Genomic DNA, 24,821 nt, shown 5'->3' with positions numbered 1-24,821 from the left:
ACATTATGAATTAAATGAATCCCAACTTCACTCACTCACTCACTCACTCACTCACTCACTCACTCACTCACTCACTCACTCACATTTAGTTTAATTTGCTAATATCAGTGTATAACTTGAACAACAAAAGTGCGTAATTTTAGGTCATCTTAACACTTAATAATAAATAATAGGTTTAAAGAGAATCAAAGAGCTCTTCATTATAGTCACTTAATTATCAGATATATACAGCAGGCGATTTGTCTCCTTGTTAACCTGCCATCACGTCGTCTGTGTGCTTCCTGGTTGGGCAACTACGGCTCACTATCTGCTGCATCAGCTCCACTGCTGGCTGTTTATCAAAAACCAACCACAACAAAAACACAAGCACAACCCATTAACACCCAGACAACCACTGAACATACTGAGGAAATAATAATGTGTCAGTTACGCCGACGGATATTTTCATGGCTCTGGTGAAGTCAGTCCACCGGACAACAAGAGGGGGAGATTAGTGGGACCTGCGCCAAAGCCTGAGTGCCTGTTCTCAGCTGTCTGTGCCACACTCTGCCACCTGGGTGCCCTGATAGTCTGCTAGACATCCAGCAATGAGACAAGAATTAGATATCTGGGGAAAATCTGAAGCCCCTCTAGTAACGAAAGCACAGAAAATGTTTTGAGTTAACGTAAATCTGATCAATCAATCAATCAATCAATCAATCAATCAATCAATCAATCAATCAAACAATCAATCAAACAATCAATCCTCAAGGTGGCGCTAACAGAAAAGTTGTGATTTACCTCTTGGAACCATAAATGTCTGTACAAAATTTTGAGTCAAGTCACTCAGTGGATGTTGAAATATTTCACTGGATAAGCGAAAACTTTGACCTGCAGGTGGTGCTACAGGGAAAAGTAAGGGGATCACAGAAGTCATTAGGATTCATCATCTGAGCACTATGAATCCTCACACTTACCAAAGTCAACCAGCTTCGTCTTCAGTTCATCAGTAAGGGCTTTAAATCTGGCCTCAATGTCGAGTGACTTCCTATCTGAGAAAGCAGAAAGACTAAATCATGGGAATAATCTGCAATAAAGCTGAAATGTTGATGGAAGGGCAAAAGAACATGCAAGTTAAGAGATATTCAATACAAACAATATGGAAATTGTAAAAAATGGAAGACACCCCGTGCACAGTCGTGCTTCTCTTCCGGGTGCAGCCGGTGGTTAAAATATATCAATATTCCAGTGCACACCAGGATACTATTGACACTACTCTATTACCAGTTACATTAAAAACAACAAGGAGCAAACTCTGTGTTATGAATGTTGCTTCATCAGATCCGGATATGGAAATTGTGTTTTAATCCAGGGTTGCACGGTGGGGCAGTAGCTGGCACTGTGGCCTCACAGCAAAAAATTTTGCTCCCGCTTCTTCCCACAGTCCAAAGACAATAGACAGATAAATGTCTTAATCTTTTGATAAAAGGTTTGAGTTTGTTTATTACCATTTCCTCATAAAAAGGAAACATCACATCCTCAGCTCACTTGATCACATAGCATCACATTATCTTTGCTGCGATAACTACAGCAGTCAGACAAAGTGATTGTCATAGTTGTAATTGTCATTATTCAGAATATGTTAGTAGACTGTTTGTCTTTCAGGTCCAACAATCACACATTGTACACAGAAGCTCATTTAAGTCCTCATACTAAAGTCACATACACTCTCAACATCTTTCATTGCGTACACGATATTTTGCACTGTACCTACTTTTCTAATTCTCCATTAAGTAAAAAAGACAGATGTACGGTTTAGCTCCCAGCTATACATTAAAGTAATACAGCTCAGCATCACCTATAGCAGCCAGCAATCACATCACAGTCTCTTCAGAATTTGCATTCTCTGGTTACCTTCAACCAGTTGGTTGAAACTGGTCTGTAGCTGGTCTCTTTCTTCAGTCAGGATGTTGTTACTAGCCTGTAACCTGACCATCTTCATTTCATGCATTTCATTGCTCCTGGTTACTGTGTTTGACACAAAAACAGATTAAAAAAAATTTCCGGAGAGAATTTAGTTTTGAGTGATGAAATCAAATATAAACACATATGAAATTAGGCCACAATTAATAATAACAAACAAATACTGTTAACCAGTATCACCTGTTGCTTCATCAGCATGCTAACAAAGTACTCACACATGACAACCAGAGTTATGAGTCCAGTCAGGAGGAGAAGACACAGCAGACCCAGAATCACTGCAGCAGCTCTGAGTGAGCTCTTCTGAACTCGTGTATCTACAGCAGCTGGAATAAGAAGACAATATTTGTAATTTGTTTGTGTTTCAATATCATTTCAAATATAGTAAATCAAGCCTTGTATTGGTGGTTTACACTCAATAGATTACAATCATGAAGCGAGAAATAAAAAGACAAAACAGATTAATCATAACATTTTTCTTATGAAGTTTAAACGGATACAGATGCCTTTAGATGGAGTGAAACACCAACCTCACTCTGTGATCACTCACCAATCTAATGCTCTGAGTCAGTAGAAGTGAGAAGATTCAGCAGGTCTGAACTTCTCTTTCAAACTGATAAATAATAACATGTAATCTTTAATAGATATACAGGGTTAAGACATTGTCATTAAAGAAATATTACGAGCAGCAGCCACAAAGCTCTTGGGAACCCCCGGTCCAGCCATGAAACAACCCGACTAATCAGCACATCCCTGCCACCAGTGATTCGAGGCAGTAGAATGACTCAGGAGTTGAGATCTGTAACAGTTCTCTATTTCATCTCTCATTGAGAGAGTCGACTAAGTGTAAAGTCAAATGTCATCTACAGCTGACAGAACAAGAAGCAATTAACGTTTTATTCATAATTCTTTGCGTCTGTGGCCAAGGCTTCAGTTTGTTCTCTTTTCACACATTGAACCTCACAACAACAGCAAATTAAAAGGGGAAATGTAAAACTTTTGTAGAAGTGAAAAACTGTTGAAACAAAAACCTTTAGAGTCCCACCAAGAAAGTTAAATTGAAATCCTCATCAGATGATATGGAAAAGTATTTATGTGTGTTATTCGTGTCAGCATGTTGAAGCCAAATAAAAGTTTCCTCCAGAGGGATCAATAAAGTATATCAGAGAGTTGGTAGGCTCAGTGCTGTGGTTAACTTCGTTCCTCTCTGCCTCCTTCACATTATGGTTTCTCAAACACGTCATGTAAGTCTTTGTTTTACTTCAGACGAGTTCTTAATGAGGAGGACGAGAATATAATGTTTGTGTGTGGTGTTATGTAAGAAATGCAGTCAACATCCTTTTAGAGTGTTTACATGTTTGTGCTCATTACCTGAGAGTGCAGGTTCAGGTCTCTCTGGCTCCAGAGTCTGGATCTTTTCTTCATTAGCATAAATATTTTCTGAACATTTTACCAAACTCTTCTGACAAGGCTTGCCTGATGGACTCTCTACATGGATATCCATTTGCTCCATGACGCTCAGCAGTATTGACAATTCAGTTTGGTCCTGAGGGGCCTGAGGGCATCAGAGTCTGGAGACAGAGCTTCTGAAATGATAAAAGATTGTAGTGAACTGTTTTGAATTGGTGTTCCTAACATCTGTCAAATAGTCAGCAGCATATACACACAGGTGCCTACATTTAACAGGAAACTGAATCATTTCGGGTAAATTATGTTATGTTATGTGTCCGATGAGCAAACTTGTAATTTTGCATTGGTGTCTCGTCACTTGCAATGCATGGATGTAACAATTCATATCTGGATACAGCACTGAAGATGGTGCCCTCGACTTTGCGGGTATAAAAATACCAGATGCTGGTATTGTGAAGCTCCAAAAAACGTATCCACAGTTTTACAGCCACTTCTTTCACAATGTAAGCTAATGGCAAGCTGCTGAGGTATCTAAGAGTATAGGTAAGAGGAACATAAGGTGCGAGAAGATAAGGTGCAGTATTTACAGTAATAATAATTTAAAGAGCATTATTTGTGTGTTATGGAGTGAGCTTTGTAAAGTCTGATGGCACCAGGTAGGAATGATTTCCTGTGCCGTTGCTTTAGGCAGCGGGGTTGAATGAGTCTGTGGCTGAAGCTGCTCTTAAGCTTGTCCAGAGTTTTGTGGAGGGGGTGAGAGACATTGTCCATGATAGCCAGCAGTTTTGCCAGCATCCTGTCCTCCGCCACCTCCTCCAGGTTGACAAGCTTAGAGCCAACAACTCTGCCTTCTTGAAGAGTTTGTCCAGTCTGTTGGCGTCCTTCGCTTTGATGCCTGCACCCCAGGACACCACAGCGAAGAAGATGGTGCTTGCAACTACAGACTGATATTATACAATATTATTGTGAATATTAGTTTAGCAAAAAGTTATTTTGGTGCTCAAGGTGAGGTTCGCCCAGGGCGTCATGCAAGCTTGGACCGCCACTGCTAATAAGAAGCAGGATGCATACTCTGGTAGGCATTTTCCACCTGGCCAGGTTATTATTCTGGTTTTTCACTAATTTCTAGTTTTTATACATTACTGACGCCTATGACGACTATCACCTTTTATGCACATGCATGAGGTTAAAAACACAAATTATTTTAAAACAATACACTGAAAAATGCTGAAGTGTGAACCGCTACATCCTGTTAAACCACAACCCATCCGGCCGAAGTGTCCATCAGGAAATACCAAACCGGTGTGCTGCCAAAAAGTGATCGTCCGCCAGAAGCTGATTCGCCCAGTTTATATGTCTACAGCTGCTTTACAATTGTGGCCAAGTGTTTGCAGTTTATATCGTAATCAGGGCATGACATTGACGTGATCACAGGCGATAGTATAGTATTGTTTCCAGCGGTAATATGTGTCTGTATGTCTAATATCCTTGATTAGGCCTGTATTTATTAACATGATTTACGGATGGGTTATGTATAAAATAAAGAATTGATCTCTATTGCAATTATCCTTATGACTCTCCATTATTTTACCTGCTCTGTGCCCTAGATTATAACCAATCCAGTCCTTTTTACCTGGTGAAATACCTTTAAAGGGCCAATACAACTCATAGAAGGCAATATCTCACCTGCCGAAAAGACGGAAATCAGTTTCTGGCGGACGGGACAAACTAACACAATATTTCTTTTTATATATACAGAGGAGGGAATTAATTAATAAAGCATGTTACATTTGCCGAATTTACAGGATAGGATAAGCGTCCAAAGTTTTGGCGACACAGCTCTATGATTTTCTTATCTCAGTGTCAAATAAAATGTTCTTTTTCCTCGATCGTCCACAATTAAATGATCTCCTACACATCAATAAGATTGTAAACAGTGTCCTCACTCTGCACTTCACATTTACTATTGTTAAAATGACAACTTACCGCTAACTTTCCCTCTCTGCTCCGCTTGTATCCACTTTCACTTTATCTGTCTCTCTCTCTCTCTCTCTCTCTCTCCACGCTCTCACACTCATTCATTCCTGCTCGATTCTTTAAAGGAGCCACTCTCAGAACAAATGTATCACTGTCCTCCATTTTGTGTCATTAGTCGTCATTATTCACTGGGTCCATGCACTACCATCTCGTGGGTGGACATTAATGCTATTTAAGATAATTTGACACAATGATACGGGTTGGTTGAAAGGACTAGATATCAGATATGTGCACATATGATGTCACTCATTTGTAGTTTGTGTTTGTCATTGGTGGAAAGTCCCAAGCAGCCTACATTTACTCAAGTGATGTTCAGTACAAATTCAAGGAGTAACATCTTTATACTTCTACTCCACTACATCTCACAGGCAAATGCTGTGCTTGTTACTCTTTTACATTCCTCCTATCCAACGAGAACAATGTATCTCCAAATGTAGTAATTTTGAGTATTTATGACAAACTGCAGGATGAAGGCTTCCTCTATGGATGTAGAAAAATGTCCTACTCTGTAAGAAAACAGACTGTTTTTCTGAGCTCATGAAAACGGACTCATCAGGACACATAGTTCTCGGAGGAAAGTGACACCTCAGATGTATGATGATCTTACACAATATGGTGCATTTCTGTAGATTAAACTATCCAACAGCAAATAAAGTAGTTGCATTGAACCCAACCCTTAAGCATACACAAATAAAATGCAACATCAATGCAGCAGTAATATTAATCCTATCATTTAACATTGACAGGGACCATTTTACTGCAGAATGAGTACTTTTACTTTAATACTTTTAGTACATTTAGCTGATGATAATTTTGCAGGCAATTTTTGAGCGCAAAAAGTGATTGAATTGCCATTACAATGGTGTAATGTAATTACAATAGAAAAGAGAATAATATCTAAATCAAACTTCAAATCTAACTTTAAAATGCAAATCAAAGAGCCGTGCTGCACCACGGGCTTGTGTTGTACAGTTCAATGTCCATTCAAAGTTCCTTTGGTTTTGATAGTTTATTTCTCAAAAAAGCAAGCAAGCAAAGAACAAAGGAATCCGGCATGCCTCTCCTGCTCTGGTAAAAAAAAACCATAGGCCCACCCAGGTGCATCATGGTCTTACGCCTATCCTTCTACCTATAAAATCCAGGGTGCCCTCAGTGTTGCCAAAATTCCCAAACTAAACAAAATACTAACTAGACAAAACTAAACAAAACAAAAGAAATAACTAGAAAAAAAATGCTATTAAACTCTTATCTGATTAACCTAAACATTTATAGTAATAATAATAATAATAATAATAATAACAACAATACCAATAATAATAATAATAATAATAACAATGATAAAAATAACAACAAACAAAACGCTCCAAATGCAATTGTGGGTTATATATTGTACAGTCATATAATGTATTGTTCACTATGTCATTAAAGCAAAGTTTTAATGTTGCCGAGGTGCCATTTTCTTATATTTAAATTGATAATTTCACAAAAATTAGCAGGTAACATAACATACAGATTAAGCGCACACTTTAACGGAAATCTGGAAATGCTGTCTACACTTGAAAATAATAAGCATGCTTTTGTGAAGGTCTGAGTTCATAATGAAATGTCACAACAACAACAACAAAAAAAACAGATACACCTTTTGTTCTGTTCAGATGAAACTGAGAGATGCATTTATTAATCTGAGTTTTCTGTAATGTCTGATGGGTTCTGGGTTATTGTGGGAGTTTCTTTTCACAGACCCAGTAGAGTGAATGGGAACAGCCTTCATCATTCCAACTGTTTTCAGCATCATATTTCTTTATATCCCCGCAGTTTTCTTTTTTTTCACCGTTAGGCTCCTTAGAGGCCCAGTAGCTGTAATTGAAACAAATGAACTTTTATCAGAGAATGTAATCCAAGAAGCACAAGGAAGTGATTTAATTTGAAACAAACAAACAAACAAACAAACAAACTAACAAACAAACAAACAAAGTCTGAACCTTTTGGTCAGCAGAGTCCCATCCACCCATTTCCACGTCCCCTCTGTCTGTGAGTCAGTCAGGCCGATCCACATGTACTTCTTGAACCGGTTTGCAAAATCCTTTTTTAAAAAGAGAGACACAAACTTTAAACAACTTAATTGAAATTTAAGTTGAATTTTTCCATCAAACGTATTTCAATGTCCACCTCACTGACTTTTACAGTACTTCAATATTTTAACTCCAAGCTTGAACACACACACACACACACACACACACACACACACACCTGTTCTTCTTTGCTGTTGATAATCATCAGGTCTGCACCTTTTTGAAGACAGTCATCTCGACTCTGTTGCCAGGTTTTGTTGGTAGATGACACGTAATAGGCATTACCTCTGAAATATACCCATCCTTGTTGAGCATGGTGAGAAACAGAAAGAACCTTAATATCTCAGCAACAACGAGAATTAAGACATGATTCAGCTACAAAACAAAGAGCCAAGATTTGATCTGTCAGAAATATGTATGTGTGCTGTATCATGGCTCACAGGCTGAGAACTGTGATGAGGGTTCATTTTTTCTTCACTGATTTAATCAGCTTACCAACGTCTTTCAGAATGCTCTTCAGGACCTCTTTCTCATTAGTCAGATTTTTCAGACTGGCCTCAGTATCTGAAACAGAATGACCATCATCTGTCGCGTTAGTCTATACAGTGTTTGTTTCAACCTAAAACAGAATCATTAGCTTTCTTGTAACGAGAATGAGAAACAGAGAGAATGTTAGTATCTCCTTCACAGCAAAAATGATAAAAGAGACAAAATGGTATCTAAGAAATGTACATGTTTGCTGTATCATGGCTCAAGAGTTTTATTTCACTTTAAAAATGTATTTGATCATTCCACTTACCAAAGTTTTTCAGAGACCTCTACAGGGGAATCTTTCTATTATCTATTTCACAAATCTATCAATGATGCAGTGTTTGCTTCCTGTATCTTGGCCCTGACGCACCAGGCCGATGGCCAGCCGTTGGCTAATGTCAAAGTCACTCTTGAGCGTCTGTGGCCCTGTTGTTGAAGCGTGTCCCGCACCGTTGGCTTTAGGCTGTGTCCAAATTCAGGGGCTGCAGCCTTCAATGACCTAGCCTTTGCGGTCCACGAGGGCCGGGTCCTTCGAACAGGTCTTTGAAAGCCTCGTCCACCGTTGTTAAATGGGACGGTCTAGCCTTCAGAGTTTTTCCTGGTTGCCTCACCAGATGGTCCCGCCCCTTACCCTTACGCCACGATTGTGAATGAAGAGATGCATTAAAGTCTGTTTTGGTTCAAATCTATCAAACGTATACATTTATTTGTGTGTGTACAAAAATTAACGACAAAATGTGTCAAATCTAAATTGAATCATCAACATTACAAAATAAACATTGGTGAATAACAACTATATTTACCATAGCATTACCAGCGTCACGTATTTTAACTGAAAGTTAACATCTGGAAGTTTTATAGTCCCGTAAAGTTTAACATGGCGTTGGATGTTCAGATGAGCCAGGCGCATGGATGTATGGTCTGCGCCACTTGATGTCGCCATTTTCTCTTGCTTCGTCTTCTGTTTCGGGACTTAGCAGCGGTTGCGCAAAGGATCTTGGGATATGGCAGGCCGCAAGGATAGTAGCGGTGCGTCCTCCAAAAAGAGGGAAGGCCAGGCTGCATTTGTGGGCTGCGTTTGGAGGAGCCTTTGAATTTGGACAGCCTTCGCGCAGCGTTGTGACGTAATTGGCCTTCAAATGCGCCCTTCGTGGGCTGCAGCCCCTGAATTTGGACACAGCCTTAGTCGGCCCTTGTCAAAGCTTTTAAGCTAACTGAGCGTGTGAAATTGGTGGGAGAGCCCATCAGTGAGAGAAATCACTCTGACTGGCTGCCCAGCTAAGTAAATCAGTGCATGAGAAGAGAAATGGAAAAGGAAAAGGAAGGCCGCTTCATAATTTCGCTGTGGTATTATTTTTATCAGACATATTCTTGATTAGAATTGGTTATGTTAGCAAGTGGTGTGAAAAAAATCATCATGCTTTATCATAACAGTTTGTTTATCCGCATTCCCATATCTTCTGTTTTCGCTTTTTTTAATGACAAATACAGACTACTGCCACCTGGTGGTATCGAGCAGTATTTCCTCTCGGCTGTAGTCTTGGCTGTGGTGTGTTCAAGTGCAGCTTTTTGGCTGGGACACAGGTGATGTGAGGCAACGCAACTGTCAACCTATCGCCACTGCTCTTTGAAGCCTGTTTGGTGTGTCTGGGCCCTTATGCTCCGTACACATAAGCTCATCTAAGTCCTCATACTAAAGTCTCATACACTTTCAACACCTTTCATTGCGTACACAATATTTTGCACCCTTTATACCATACCTAAAAAATGACAGATGTACTGTTTAGCTATACATTAAAGCATTACAGCTCAGCATCAGCTATAGCAGCCAGCAATCACATCACAGTCTCTTTCGCATTCTCTGGTTACCTTCAACCAGTTGGTTGTAACTGGTCTGTAGCTGGTCTCTTTCTTCAGTCAGGTTGTTGTTACTAGCCTGTAACCTGACCATCTTCATTTCCTGCATTTCATTGCTCCTGGTTACTGTGTTTGACACAAAAACAGATTTAAAAAATTTGCTGTGAGAATTTACTTTTGGGTGATGAAATCAAATACAAACACATATGAACATAGACCACAATTAATAATAACAAACAAATACTGTTAACCAGTATCACCTGTTGCTTCATCAGCATGCTAACAAAGTACTCACACATGACAACCAGAGTTATGAGTCCAGTCAGGAGGAGAAGACACAGCAGACCCAGAATCACTGCAGCAGCTCTGAGTGAGCTCTTCTGAACTCGTGTATCTACAGCAGCTGGAATAAGAAGACAATATTGTAATTTGTTTGTGTTTCAATATCATTTCAAATATAGTAAATCAAGCCTTGTATTTGTGGTTTACACTCAATAGATTACAATCATGAAGCAAGAAATAAAAAGACAAAACAGAGATTAATCCTAACATTTTTCTTATGAACTTTAAACAGACGCAGATGCCTTTAGATGGAGTGAAACACCAACCTCACTCTGTGATCACTCACCAATCTAATGCTCTGAGTCAGCAGAAGTGAGAAAATTCAGCAGGTCTGAACTTCTTTTTCAAACTCTTTATTTATTTATTTATCTATCTATTTATTTATTTGTTTTTTGTTGTTCCAGAATTTCTCTCACATTTCTTGCAACACTGTAAAGACCTTCCAGGATATCCTCTTTCAAAGTGTGCACTGTTGCACCCACATTAAAATGATTACTCAGTCTTTGTATGACTGAAAGCTTACTTGTATAGATGAGAGAAGAGAGTATAGAACTGCAGCCCTCAGAGCACACACAGACAACATTTTAAACATTAGCGGCCATCAACTACAATTTGTCACATTGTAACTCACTCAAAACACTTAAGCTGCTGTCACACCTGGGGGAGCGCTTGAGTAAAACACATAAATAATAACATGTAATCATTAATAGATATACAGGGATAAAACATTATCATTAAAGAAATATTACGAGCAGCAGCCACAAAGCTCTTGGGAACCCCCGGTCCAGCCATGAAACAACTCGACTAATCAGCACATCCCTGCCACCAGGCATTCGAGGCAGTAGAATGACTCAGGAGTTGAGTTCTATAACAGTTCTCTATTTCATCATCATTGAGAGAGTCGACCAAGTGTAAAGTCAAATATCATCTACAGCTGACAGAACAAAAAGCAATTAACGTTTTATTCATAATTCTTTGCGTCTGTGGCCAAGGCTTCAGTTTGTTCTCTTTTCACACATTGCACCTCACAACAACCACAAATTTAAAAGTGTAAATGTAAAACGTTTGTCGAGTGAAAAACTGTACAAGCAAAAACCAGAAGAGTCCCACCCTGAAAATTAAATTGAAATCCTCTCAGATGACATGGAAAAGTATTTATGTGTGTCATCAGCACAATAATGAACAATCTTTAACCCCTGATATTATGGCAGAGGCTAAAGATTGAGTGGCACTTTTTTCAGATTCAGTACAATTAGGTCTGATCTGCAGCATGTTGAAGCCAAATAAAAGTTTCCTCCAGAGGCATCAATAAAGTATATCAGAGAGTTGGTAGGCTCAGTGCTGTGGTTAACTTCTTTCCTCTCTGCCTCCTTCACATTATGGTTTCTCAAACATGTCATGTAAGTCTTTGTTTTACTTCAGACGAGTTCTTTGAGAATATAGAATATAATGTTTGTGTGTGATGTTATGTAAGAAATGCAGTCAACATCCTTTTAGAGTGTTTACATGTTTGTGTTCATTACCTGAGAGTGCAGGTTCAGGTCTCTCTGGCTCCAGAGGGTGGATCTTGTCTTCATTTGTATTAATATTTTCTGAACATTTTCCCATTTTCTTCCTCTTACCAGGGTTACCTGATGGTCTCTCTACATTAACATATATATCGAATTGATCCATGACACTCAGCTGTATTGACAGTTCAGTTTGGTCCTGAGGGGCCTGAGGGCATCAAAGTCTGGAGAGTGAGCTTCTGAAATGATAAATGATAAACTATTGTGCTAACCTCTCTGAAATAGAAGGCGTTCCGACCCCAATGAACAGGAACCGGAATCTTTTGGGTAGGTTACTTCTGCAAAATATATTTAGAATATCACACTGCAGCCTTCAGAAAGGCTGTTAACTATCATAAAATGTATGACATTCACACAACTTAAACCTTTGTTCAATGCAACTGACAATTCTCTGACAGCAGCACACTATTTTTAACACACACACACACACACACACACACACACACAAACACACACACACACACACACACGCACACACACACACACACACACACACACACACATAGCAGCTTTTTAGTTAGCGAGGCAACTTCAGGGTAAACTCTAACTTTTCAGTGTTATAATGGTGGTTCACTTCTTACCAGGATATTTTGTTATGCTGCACACATAAAACATTACTGGAGCAGGCTATGTTTCATTAAAAGCACCACCTTCTGACCAATCCATTTTCTGGAAAATGGCATTATTATTGATAGAAGATCATGAGAGGTGTCACCTGTTGCCTGTATGCAATGTCACAGCCATTTCATTGTGCTTTTTATACAACAGAGAAACAGATTGAAGCAATAAAGCCTTGTTAGAAGATATGAAAGAACTGCTTTGAATTATGCTTCTATATATTTTTCGTAATTTTCTCCCAAGTACGTTTGACACCATGGGGGTTGCAGCTGAAAGAATGAGGCTAAAATTTTCATACACTGCACAAAAATACATCAGAGGAACATATTCATTTAATGCAATGCACAAATATAATTATAATCAGATTATCTACTCGTGCCCTAATGATGGGGCAGTGACATTACTGTATAAGCCTGTTGATTTACACATTTACACAGTCGGCAGTGTTTGTGTCAGCTGTCCGTCCTGCATTTGTTGGCTGTAACTGTGTTGCTTTAAGCCTGGATTATGTGTGTAACATTGTGTATTTATCTAAAAGTTTGCTCTTCTTTAATAACATATTCCTTCTCTCCTGCCAGAAGACTTTTCCATGTTTGTGGAAAACCTGGGCTGACTTATAGACATGATCACCTTCATGTGACCACTTACCATGATTGCAATTGTGAAGCTTAGTGAAGCCAGATCACGGAAACATATCTGGGGTATGTTGAACTTTCTTCATAGTACAGGCCTCTGGTGTTTTGACCATCTAGCTATTCTCTATATTGTGTTACAACTCCCCAAGTCCTTTAACTCATGTCACCCTTGCCTTTGACAAAATCATGTATTACCGTAAAGTCACATTATGTGGAAATTAGCATTTTGTGTGATTTGGTGCCCCCCACAATTTCTGAGTGCAACACCACTGTTGTAAATACAAATCCCAGGTCTGTAACAACAATGTTATGTGTTGAAAACTTGTATCTTGAAGTAAACATGTATGTAACGCTGTGATCCTACCCTTTCACTGAAGTCACACAAGGACAGTTACTGTATATAGTATGTTTATTTTTATTCAAATAGTTTTTATTATATTTTTATTCAAATTGTTATTTTAATCTTTGCTCTGTACTGCTGTGTGATCTGTGAATTTCTCCCAAGGGGGATCAATAAAGGAACATCTTATCATATCTTATCCTATCTTATCTTAAGTCACACAGTGCAGAAACAAGTGATTGGGGGGCAGAGTGGCAGAACAGAGACATTCACTCTATTACAAGACACTGTACCATCAACATGATTTTGAAGCTGTTATTTTTTATTAAGTTAAAAGTTACATAATGTTGCTTCAAACACAAACACAACAATCAGTCCAAATTCAGGGAACTTGAGCTTTAGTTTAGTATTTACATTTTAAACAACGTTATACATCTACTCCACTACATATCAGAGGCAAATATTATTTTTTATTCTTTTACTTTTTAAGTTTGTCTAACAGCTTTAGTTACTACTTACTATTTCAAGATTAGTTTTTTACATCCCTCCTATCCAGTGAGAGCAATGTATCTCCAAATGTAGTAATTTTGAGTGTTTCCTACTTCTTGAGAAAACAAACTGTTTTTTCTGAGCTCATGAAAAGTTGACATTTGTGTGTCTCACAGGTTAGTGATGCCTCAAATATGATCTTATAGATTATGATGCATTTCTATAGATTACTATCCAACAGTACATAAAGAGGTTAAAATGAGCTCAACCTTAAACATCTACTGCAGTAAAATGCAACATATATGCAGAAGTGATATTAATCCTAAAACAACAAAATATATAAATCACTTACAGGGACAATTCTACTGCAGAATATGTACTTTTACTTTCTACTTTAATTAAAGTTGCTGATGATAATTTTGAAGACAAATTTAGCAAAAAAAAGGTGATTTAAATTAGTGCTTTGAAATAAAATAAAATAGATAAAAGAGCAGTTGTTGGCTATATATTGTAAAGTAATATAATGCATTGTTCACCATGTCATGAAAGCAACGTTTTAATGTCGCAGAGGAACCATTTTGTGGTGTCTAAATGCAAAAAAAAGTAACAGGTAACATAAATGGTGATCAAACACACAGTATTGAGGCTGTAATGACTTATTAAAACAACAACAAGGCCTCCTCAACTGTCACTTTGCTTTGCCTGTGCCAAAGCATTTATGGTAGGACTTTCTTTTCACAGACCCAGTAGAGTGAATGGGAACAACTTTCATCATTCCAAGTGTTTTCAGCACCATTATTCTTGATATCCCCGCAGTTTTCATGTGTTCCACCGTTAGGCTCCTTAGAGATCCAGTAGCTGCAATCAAACAAAAAAACTTTTATCAGAAGAAGCATAAGGAAGTGATTTAATTTGAAACAAACAAACAAACAAACAAACAAACAAACAAACAAACAAAAGCCAGAACCTTTTGGTCAGCAGAGTCCCATCCACCCATTTCCATGTCCCCTCTGTCTGTGAGTCAGTCAGGCCGATCCACATGTACTTCTGGAAGTGGTTTGCAAAATCCCTTTTTAAAGAGACACGCAAATTATAAACAACTTAATGGAAATTTAAGTTTCATTAAACTGATGTCAATGTCCACCTGATGTCTAACTCCAAGTTTTAACACATACACATACATACACACACACACACACACACACACACACACACACACACACACACACACACACACACGCGCGCACACACACACACACACACACACACACACACACACACACACACACACACACACACACACACACAATGGGTGCACATGGTGGAAAGTAAGCTGCACTGGACCTGCAGCACCTGCTGAGGGCTCCGGTGTGTAGGATTTATCGGCATCCAGCAGTTTAAAAGGCCGTCTCTAGAGCCAGTGTTGGGTTTGTCCATTCTAGTTCAAAGCTCAGACTGATCAGGGCTACTGGCAGAGGAGGTTAGACATGTATACTGTATTCGTACAGTAATACTGTATACAACTTGCACAAAAGGGCGGGAAGATAAATGAGGCCATCTGTTGGTTGTCAGGCTCTTTTTTGACTTCATCAGATCAAACAGATCACTTGAGTGTTTGTGTTGCGACAAGGTGCCATGTAAGTATGTGATGGAAATTACAGTATTAAATATCATCTTTGTTTGTCAGATATAATAAATTAAAACAAGTGACTTAACAGTCAAATAACAGTAAATAATCACAATAATACATACAAATTAAATCAAGTAAAATGAGAAGATTACAAAAATACTGAGATGTATACATGTAATTACATTAATAGATGTAATTAAACAAAAAAATGTCAACCTAAAAAACAAAAAGACACTTTCACTTCTGCACTTACAAAACTTTCAAACGCAGATTCCTTGGATTTTATTTTCTTAAACTTTTAGACAACAACATTTCTTCCATGACCTTATACTTATATAACTTATATACTTATACTTCTTATACAATTCAATGCAAAATAATTGATTTAATTCTGGTTGCTTTTACGGTTAAAACAACGTAACAGTGAAAGCATTTTTGTCTTATTGAGAATTCTGGCCTGACTAGATGATTAGTATTGACCTGTGAATGAATGTGTTATTCTGCTTTGGGGTCTGAGATAAACAATAGATTGGGAAATATGACTGACATCACACTTGATAAGAACACACACACATAACCGTATGGACACTCCAAATCAACACATAGGGCCAAGTCAACCAGGATAAACACACACACACACATGCACGAGCACACACGCACTCTCTCACACAAGACTCGGGAGTTCTTGGAAAGTACATGAAATACTAGGAAAGATATAGAACAATGGGACAAGGGTCATCGTGACATTTTGAAAATGGTGTAGGACATCACTACGCAAGTGTGATTGTAGAAGCAGATTTCGAAGCACATAAATGTCTGGTCAGTCCAGGAATAAACAGAACCCACTTTCTACAAACCTTGCCTCTGTGTCGTCTTTCTGAGAGTTTCGGCTTCAACAGATATTATTGTTGTATACACTCTCCACAACAGTCTCACCCGTTGCTGCAGTAGTCACCTCACCGCCTTCACCAGTGTAACTCATCCCGGCTGAAGTAGCAGGGAGGTTTACAATCTGGATAGTGATCTCTGATTCATCTTTGTGGACCACCATATTTTACCCGTGAATGTGAAAGTCGTGTCGAGTGGTGGTTTCTTCTTAGAATGGTGCGGTCTGCACTATTCTAAGAAGTTGCTTGCACAGCACAGCCCTCTTGTTCTTCCTTGTTCTCTAATAAACTGTGTTACTTCCTTGATTCAAACAGTTTAGTTGTGATACAGATTATGAATGCTGCTGCAGCTATAACATGTAACATGTTTTGAAACTTGACAAAATAAAATTAAAGTCACTTCCCAAGGTGGTTTGGGCTATAGGTTGATATCAGAACTGCTCAGGTGTTGACAGGGTAACATTTAGACTGTTTATTATTTCATTTAATCTATTCTGTAAGCTGTTTAGATACAATTGAACAAGGAGAAAGACACAACAGCCTGATCCTACAAACTAAATTTAACAAAAACAATATCATTGTACTCTACGTACATTTATACCACTCTACAAAATACTTCATATTTCAAACTTTCTTTTGAACAGACCTCTCACACTCTTAACTTGTCTTCAGTATTGTTGCTTACAAGCCAGTCTGAAAATTACAAGCAATCGTACACAATATGGCTATAACCACACATAGATACAATACAAACTTAACTGATACAGGCTCAGTGAACGCTAACTCGACATTCAGATGTACATATTAAAAGCATAGTTTCCTACAGAAGTGATAAGATGTGGTCACTCTGAGAGTTGAAGTGCCAAAATACACTTCCTGCTTCACTGTGAGAAGTGTTTTTCCCTGAAAGGACTGTGTTGATATCTGCTATTGAAAGAAAAAATGAGTCGTCGCTGGGAAAGTTAGAGGTGTGAAATACCCTAAAACACAACAAATCTGTCTTTCATATTTACAACAGTGCTTTTCCCGTTTAATTTATTCCTGCTACAGGACTGACCCTACGGTGGCCCTGAAGTGCAAATCAGAAAACACAACAACAAATCAAAAAACACAACGGCAAATCAGAAAACACAACAGCAAATCAGAAAACACAACAACAAATCAGAAAACACAATGGCAAACCTGCGCCTCCTCTGGAGGCGCATCAGAGGCGCAGGATCCCCGCATGCAAACGGCAGTGTGAATGGGGTTAATGCGGCGTCTCTGTGTGATTTGTGTCTTCTCCTCCTGACTGGACTCATAACTCTGGTTGTCATGTGTGAGTACTTTGTTAGCATGCTGATGAAGCAACAGGTGATACTGGTTAACAGTATTTGTTTGTTATTATTAATTGTGGTCTATGTTCATATGTGTTTATATTTGATTTCATCACTCAAAACTAAATTCTCTCCGCAGCTTCCCTGCTGGACGCCCGTTTCTCACAACTTTTCTGAGATCTCATGATACGTCACTCCATTCATAAACATTGATTATTGATCATTAATTAGAGACATGTATGACTCGAGTGAGGCCATTAGAACTGGGACTCCAGTGGTCTACTGGGACTGGACCATAGACTGTACACTGTCAACGGACTGGACCGCGGGACTTTTGGCGATCAGACCGGTGTGTTGTTGCTCACCATGGATGCCAAGCGACTATACATTGCATGCGCAAAGCGTGGCCACACAGCAGAAATGTACCGTGGGAAATGGTATAACAATAATGGAAAATGTAAATTAGATTTATTGTTTTGTGTTGGTTTCCTTGTTTATTATATTTTCCGTTTTGGGCTGAAAATAGGAAAACAAACACCATTTTTCAATGTTTGGTGCACATAGAAAAACAAAATATTGACTTGTTTTTTCATTTTTCGTTTGCCAGATTAAATGGAATAATTGAATGATCAGATGATACACGGACCCATATCCATGTCCTGCATCAAAATATTCTTTAATAGCAGCGCATACGTCGTCACTGGCGGCGTTCTTGTTTTGAAAACATGTAAACCATGTCCTTCCGGTACAAAGGACGGACGAGTCCAATCACTACGATTCATGTCGCCCGAGGGTACCTACCTTTTCCGGTTTGGTTAATGTAGTGTTTTCTGTTTTGTTGTTGTGTTTTCTGAATTGCTGTTGTGTTTTCTGATTTGCCATTGTGATTTGCACTTCAGGGCCACCGTACTGACCAGACTCTTCTGACTGATCCAATCTGAAAAGTATTTAAAAAAAAAAAAAAAAAAAAAAAAAAAAAAAAAAGTTTAATGTGGGCAGATGTAAGGCCAAAGTAGAAAATAAAGTTAGTTCACTAGTTGGCTTTGTGTGGGAGTCGTTCGGCTCATACTTGTATTGTCCTGAGTTGGACATCTGTTAAATATAGATGTGGAGTTATACAAGCAATTTCTTTTCACAGATCCAAAAACTTTTTAAATGACATGGTTTATCATTCCAGCTGTTTTCCATTCCATGGTATCTCACTTCTCCACAGTCTTCTTCTGCTTGTTCAAAGCTGTTAGGCTCACCATCCAACCAGTAGCTGAAACAAGAAATACTTGCAGGATATTGTTGATTTCTTTATTCTAACAATGCAGTCTAAATCTAATATATGAGAAATATGAAGCTGTGTGAACCTTGTTTTGAGTGGAGTCCCATCAACCCATTTCCATGTCCCCTCTGTCTCTGTGTCGGTCAGTCCAATCCACAAGTCATCCTTCAATTGTCTTGTGAAACTCTTTATACAGAGACAAATATCATCAACATAACTGTGAAATTTAACAAATTTGAATCCAACTACTACCTCATTGCATTCATTCTTTTTTTTTTTTTTTGGTCATGTTTCTGTCTCACACATAGTTAAATATACATAAATACAACTACCTGTTCTTCTTTGCTGTTAATAATCATGAGGTCTGCACCTCTTTGCAGACAATCATCTCTACTCTCTTGCCAGGTTTTGGTGATAGAAGAAATGTAATAGAAACTGCCGCTGAAATACATCCATCCTTGTTGGGAATAGTTAGCTTTAACTGAGGAGAAAAACAGAGAGAAATCCTCAATATGTCAAAAAACAATATTAATTAAATGAAACCCAACTTCACTCACTCACTCACATTTAGTTTAATTTGCTAATATCAGTGTATAACTTGAACAACAAAAGTGCGTAATTTTAGGTCATCTTAACACTTAATAATTAATAATAGGTTTAAAGAGAATCAAAGAGCTCTTCATTATAGTCACTTAATTATCCCTTATATACAGCAGGCGATTTGTCCCCTTGTTAACCTGCCATCACATCGTCTGTGTGCTTCCTGGTTGGGCAACTACGGCTCACTATCTGCTGCATCAGCTCCACTGCTGGCTGTTTATCAAAAACCAACCGCAAGAAAAACACAAGCACAACCCATTAACACCCAGACAACCACTGAACATACTGAGGAAATAATAATGTGTCAGTTATGCTGACGGATATTTTCATGGCTCTGGTAAAGTCAGTCCACCGGACAACAAGAGGGAGAGATTAGTGGGACCTGCGCCAAAGCCTGAGTGCCTGTTCTCAGCTGTCCTCCTGTGCCACACTCTGCCACCTGGGTGCCCTGATAGTCTACTAGACATCCAGCAATGACACAAGAATTAGATATCTGGGGAAAATCTGAAGCCCCTCTAGTAAGGAAAGCACAGAAAATGTTTTGAGTAAACGTAAATCTGATCAATCAATCAATCAATCAATCAATCCTCAAGGTGGCGCTAACAGAAAAGTTGTGATTTACCTCTTGGAACCATAAATGTCTGTACAAAATTTTGAATCAAGTCACTCAGTGGATTTTGAAATATTTCACTGTATAAGTGAAAACTTTGACCTGCAGGTGGTGCTACAGGGAAAAGTAAGGGGATCACAGAAGTCATTAGGATTCATCTGAGCACTATGAATTCTCACACTTACCAAAGTCAACCAGCTTCGTCTTCAGTTCATCCCGCTCCTCAGTAAGGGCTTTAAATCTGGCCTCAATGTCGAGTGACTTCCTATCTGAGAAAGCAGAAAGACTAAATCATGGGAATAATCTGCAATTAAGCTGAAATGTTGATGGAAGGGCAAAAGAACATGCAAGTTAAGAGATATTCAATACAAACAATATGGAAATTGTAAAAAAAATGGAAGACACCCCGTGCACAGTCGTGCTTCTCCTCTGGGTGCAGCCGGTGGTTAAAAAATATCAATATTCCAGTGCATACCAGGATACTATTGACACTACTGACAGTTACATTAAAAACAACAAGGAGCAAACTTTCCATTTCGCATGTTGCTTCATCAGATTCAGATATGGAAATTGTGTTTTAATCCAGGGTTGCACGGTGGGGCAGTAGTTGGCACTGTAGCCTCACAGCAAAAAAGTTTTGCTCCCGCTTCCTCCCAAAGTCCGAAGACAATGGACGGATAAATATCTTAATCTTTTGATAAAAGGTTTGAGTTTTTTTATTACTGGCATAAACCATTTCCTCATACAAAGCCATCACATCACATCACATCCTCATCTCACTTGATCTCATAGCATCACATTAACTTTGCTGCGATAACTACAGCAGTCAGACCAAGTGATTGTCATAGCTTTAATTTTCATTGGTCAGAATATGTTTGTAGACGCTTTGTCTTTCAGGTCCAACAATCACATGCTGTTGATCTTCAGGCATAAAGTAATTGCGCTTAACCAACCAGCAGTGTTGTTTTCAAAATGTTGCACATGCTCTGTCAAATTGATAGAGATGTTTTCTCCGTTCGCTTGTGATTTCTTAAGTTGCAGCATGTGTTTCATGGCCACCATATATAATAACCAGATAGGGAAGTTAAACAGAGGTCAGTCAACACAAGTTTAAAGTTCAAAGACAATTTAAAAGGACTCACAGAGGGTAAGACGCAGTGAAATGTTGACAGCAGCTTGGAGGACACACAGGAGGCCAAAACTCAGAACAACCAGTCTGTAGAGTCTGTAGAGTTTTCTCTCTGTGTGCAGAATCCAAACACATACGTGCAAAATCAGTACTATTAACAGAAAGGCCTGATACTGAATTCTTTGAAACAGGAAACTGGTAAGCTATTTTTTATTTCACCTCTGGTACTGTTTATAGACAAGACAAAATGAACCTTATGATGTCGAATTAAGTTATTACTAAAGCAAAGCCCTCACGGTTCTGACAAAAGCAATGCCTTCCATGTTGGGTCATCCCAAACTCATGGTTTGCACACAAACAGAACAAGATACATCATATTGTCAGACAACCTTAAAGTTACTTACTCCTGGATGAAGCATCGGGCAGGTCTTCATCGTCCAAAGTCATCTCAGACTCCTTTTTCCAACAGAAAATGACAGAATTATGTGATGGTGTTTCCGAGAACTGGACTGGTTAATAGCTGCCTCTTCTTTTCTGCTCACCACATGAACTCACTTCTCTTTCTTGTCTTTCAGCAACTTATCACCATCCCCCCTCGCTCTTATTTGACTATGCTCTCTGTCTCATCCATATCATGGCTGTTGTAATATTGTACCATTAAACACTGAAAGCTGTTGCAGTGCCATGACTTAGAAATCTTCAATACAAAATTACATCCGATGTTTTTACAAAACACATACAATTTATCAGCAATAGAGATGATGAATGGAAAACCCCAGTTAGTACAGATAATTGCTAATTCATCAAAATCAGTCTCAAATCAATTTTGTTGTTGGGTTAGGGTTGCTTTTACATATACTGTTGAAGGGGACCAATATAAACGCTGATAGTCTGTTTATTCTGTAACCACTATATTGTGTATTACTTTATAATAATAAGTGAAAGCAAACAACTTGTCTATTGCCAGTTTAATGTCCATTATAATAAAAAAACTACTTTAACTACAACACACCAGTGTCCCTAGCATGGCATCACTCTTTTATTAAGTAAGAGACATGATGCTTTTGTTCTGACATTGGTTTGAACTAAGATTGAATCATTAAGAGAGCGTTAACTGATCATTGAACAGTAGCATGTATTGACTGTATGTGCAGCCAAATGGAAATAATTGAAACTCAAGTAGGAATAACTACTGTTTAATAATCCCTCAACCCCTAATATGACCCCCATCTTTTATAACTACATCACATAGCACTGCCACATTCAGCCATTTCTGCTCTGCTGGTAGATTCAGATGCACAAATACTTTACACAAATTGGCATTGTAGTATACTTTAGTGTATCTGAAACATTATTTCAAGATTAGGTCAATAATTAGCTGACATATAATATACCAAATAAGATTGAGGTCATACAATATGTTTTACACCAAGTCAACAAAGCCAAGCTGTAAATACTTATTCAGAGCCTCCGCTCTCAGAGTTGGGGTGTGTGTCAGATGCTGTTACATGCTGTCATTTCCTTCAGAAGTGTTGTTTGAAACGTGGGCCGTGGCAGGCTACCAAAGAAGGGAAGGAGGAAATGTGAACAGACCTGACAAAAACAGGATCTCAATATGAACTGCACCTCTGTATGTTTGCTACAAAGATGGTTGTGGTTTGAGCAAGGGAGAGTTAAGTAGGGGCATGTACTGTGAGTACTCGTGTAATTATATAGTAAATACTGCTCTTGGGTCTCATGGGCTGTTGTGATCCTATCGCAAGCTGGTCTTAGTTAATCTGTAGTTTTTAGAGGTGAATTTCCAGTCAACAAATTGTTAAATAAAGTTTAAAAAGTGACAGCACCTGAGACCATAAGACTTTATTTCATTTGATGAGAACATTATAAAATGGCCAATTGCTGACCAATATACAGTATACTCAAAAAAGATTAAGGTCATGCAATGTGTTTTCCACCATGTCAGGAAAAACAAGTTGCACAAACTTTTCTTTTTACAGCCATTATAAAACAAAAGTAGGGTAGGTGATGGTTTAAGACTGCAAATTACTATTACTTTTGAAATGTAAAAATCATGAACTTATTAACATTGACCTCTAGATCTTCTAAATGAATTCTGGGCTTAAGCATGGTCCCTATTGAGGAATTAAATAAACCTGGTGACATGAAGCTTATTTCACACGGAACAATTCAGATTTGTGTCAAGTAGTCAAAAGTAACATAGCAGACGTGATTGCTAATCTTTGTTGCCCTGACCTCTACTGGCCAGATGTTTCCACACTACTGTAATACACAGTTGACTGCACTTAATTTTGAAAAGTATGAATCACCAAGCAGGCCTGAAAACAGTCTAATACTAAGGGACCTCTTATTTGATATTGTCATATTTACATTTGACATTTTTTGTTATTGTTAGAAACAAAACACAACAACATAAAAATGGATTTTATTATTTTTTTCAGAAAGTACAGAGAAGATATTTGCCTTTAAGAACACAAGTTTTATGACAAGGGAGAACATTTGACCTCAAACAATAATGTCTCTGCAGTAAGGTGTAAATATTGAGAAGATCAGTGTTGTTGTCACTATTTTGATTTAAGATGGTGTGACTGTTCTCTGGAGGAAACAAGGCTGTTAAACCGACAAAAACAGCATGACTCAGTGACAAATTTCACACAACAATGACATTAACTATAAAAGATGTTTGACATACAGAAATCATGCAAGCATAGACTTCTTTGTTGCAAGATTATATAAACATGCTCCTTAATATTTCATCGTCTTACATAATACATTAATAACATTTTGTTAGAACAAATGGGAGTCCTACTGCAGAACTTGAGCGCATCAGAGGCCTAATCTACGAAACACTGCAGACTTTAATTACACATTCGACAGTCTATAAATGATAAATCGATTCCCTGACATCATTACTCACATCTTTTTTTTTAATATAGCAAACACCTGTTTCCATTTGAATGCTCCAAAAGGTGTTGTTTTCTCCAAACTCTTCATACAATCAGCAAAAATCACATACTGGTGGCTAAATAGAAAATAGTGCAACAAAGAAATTAAATGCAGTGCTGTAGAAATTAGTCCTAAAACCTAGAAATCAGTCACCATATTTCCACTTCCGGGTCCCTTGAATGGGTTTTCGGTTAAATGCCTGAAATAAGGCCTGTGGTTACCACAGGCTTAAGATATTAACACATTTTGTTCTAGGACATAAAAAAAAAAATGTCACAAAATGTCCCACGATTGAATTATAAAGCACTTGCCTGTCTTGAAAACCTACCAAATAGTCTGTCTTTACAGGTTGACTCACTAACTTTACAACTTGTAGACTGATCAATTTATAGAAAATGTGTATAGCAATTGTGAAGTAAGATGCTTAGTGGTGGTGACGTTTAAGTCATGTGACCACGAAGTAGTCTGTTTGTAGCCTCACATTAGCTTTTTACTTCTAGCGATTTAATTTACGCTTCAAAAATCACAAAAGTGGTGTTCATCTGTGAAGTTTACCT

At 38.2% G+C, this 24,821-nt stretch overlaps 1 protein-coding gene and 1 long non-coding RNA gene across 2 annotated transcripts; both read right to left on the bottom strand.

The window, feature by feature from the left end:
• Nucleotides 1-958: 958 nt before the first annotated feature.
• LOC311268899 lies at nt 959-2,267 on the bottom strand. Its single transcript, XR_014624028.1, has 3 exons — nt 2,178-2,267; nt 1,894-2,007; nt 959-1,031 (listed from the first exon to the last, which is right to left on the bottom strand). It is a non-coding gene; the product is annotated as an uncharacterized lncRNA (long non-coding RNA).
• A 4,719-nt stretch (nt 2,268-6,986) lies between these two features.
• Nucleotides 6,987-10,197, bottom strand: LOC311251223 (CD209 antigen-like). Its single transcript, XM_084343589.1, has 6 exons — nt 10,162-10,197; nt 9,879-9,992; nt 7,974-8,042; nt 7,657-7,781; nt 7,389-7,489; nt 6,987-7,263 (listed from the first exon to the last, which is right to left on the bottom strand). The coding sequence occupies exons 1-6, from the start codon at nt 10,163-10,165 to the stop codon at nt 7,122-7,124; spliced, it is 555 nt and encodes a 184-aa protein (XP_084199715.1). The 5' UTR covers nt 10,166-10,197; the 3' UTR covers nt 6,987-7,121.
• Between the last annotated feature and the right edge of the window lie 14,624 nt (nt 10,198-24,821).

This window comes from Pagrus pagrus (assembly GCF_965226575.1).
Source record: "Pagrus pagrus genome assembly, chromosome: 2".
Classification (NCBI taxonomy): Eukaryota; Metazoa; Chordata; class Actinopteri; order Spariformes; family Sparidae; genus Pagrus; species Pagrus pagrus.
Note: the sequence above shows the minus strand (reverse complement) of the source record. Positions and strands in the feature narration are given on the sequence as shown.

What these genes read in the sequence shown, in the direction of transcription:
- LOC311251223 (XM_084343589.1), bottom strand. An exon ending in GAGCATTCTGAAAGACGTTG is followed by an intron (nt 7,782 to 7,973) that starts GTAAGCTGATTA and finishes ATGCTCAACAAG; the next exon opens with GATGGGTATATTTCAGAGGT. An exon ending in GGGACTCTGCTGACCAAAAG is followed by an intron (nt 7,264 to 7,388) that starts GTTCAGACTTTG and finishes TTTCAATTACAG; the next exon opens with CTACTGGGCCTCTAAGGAGC.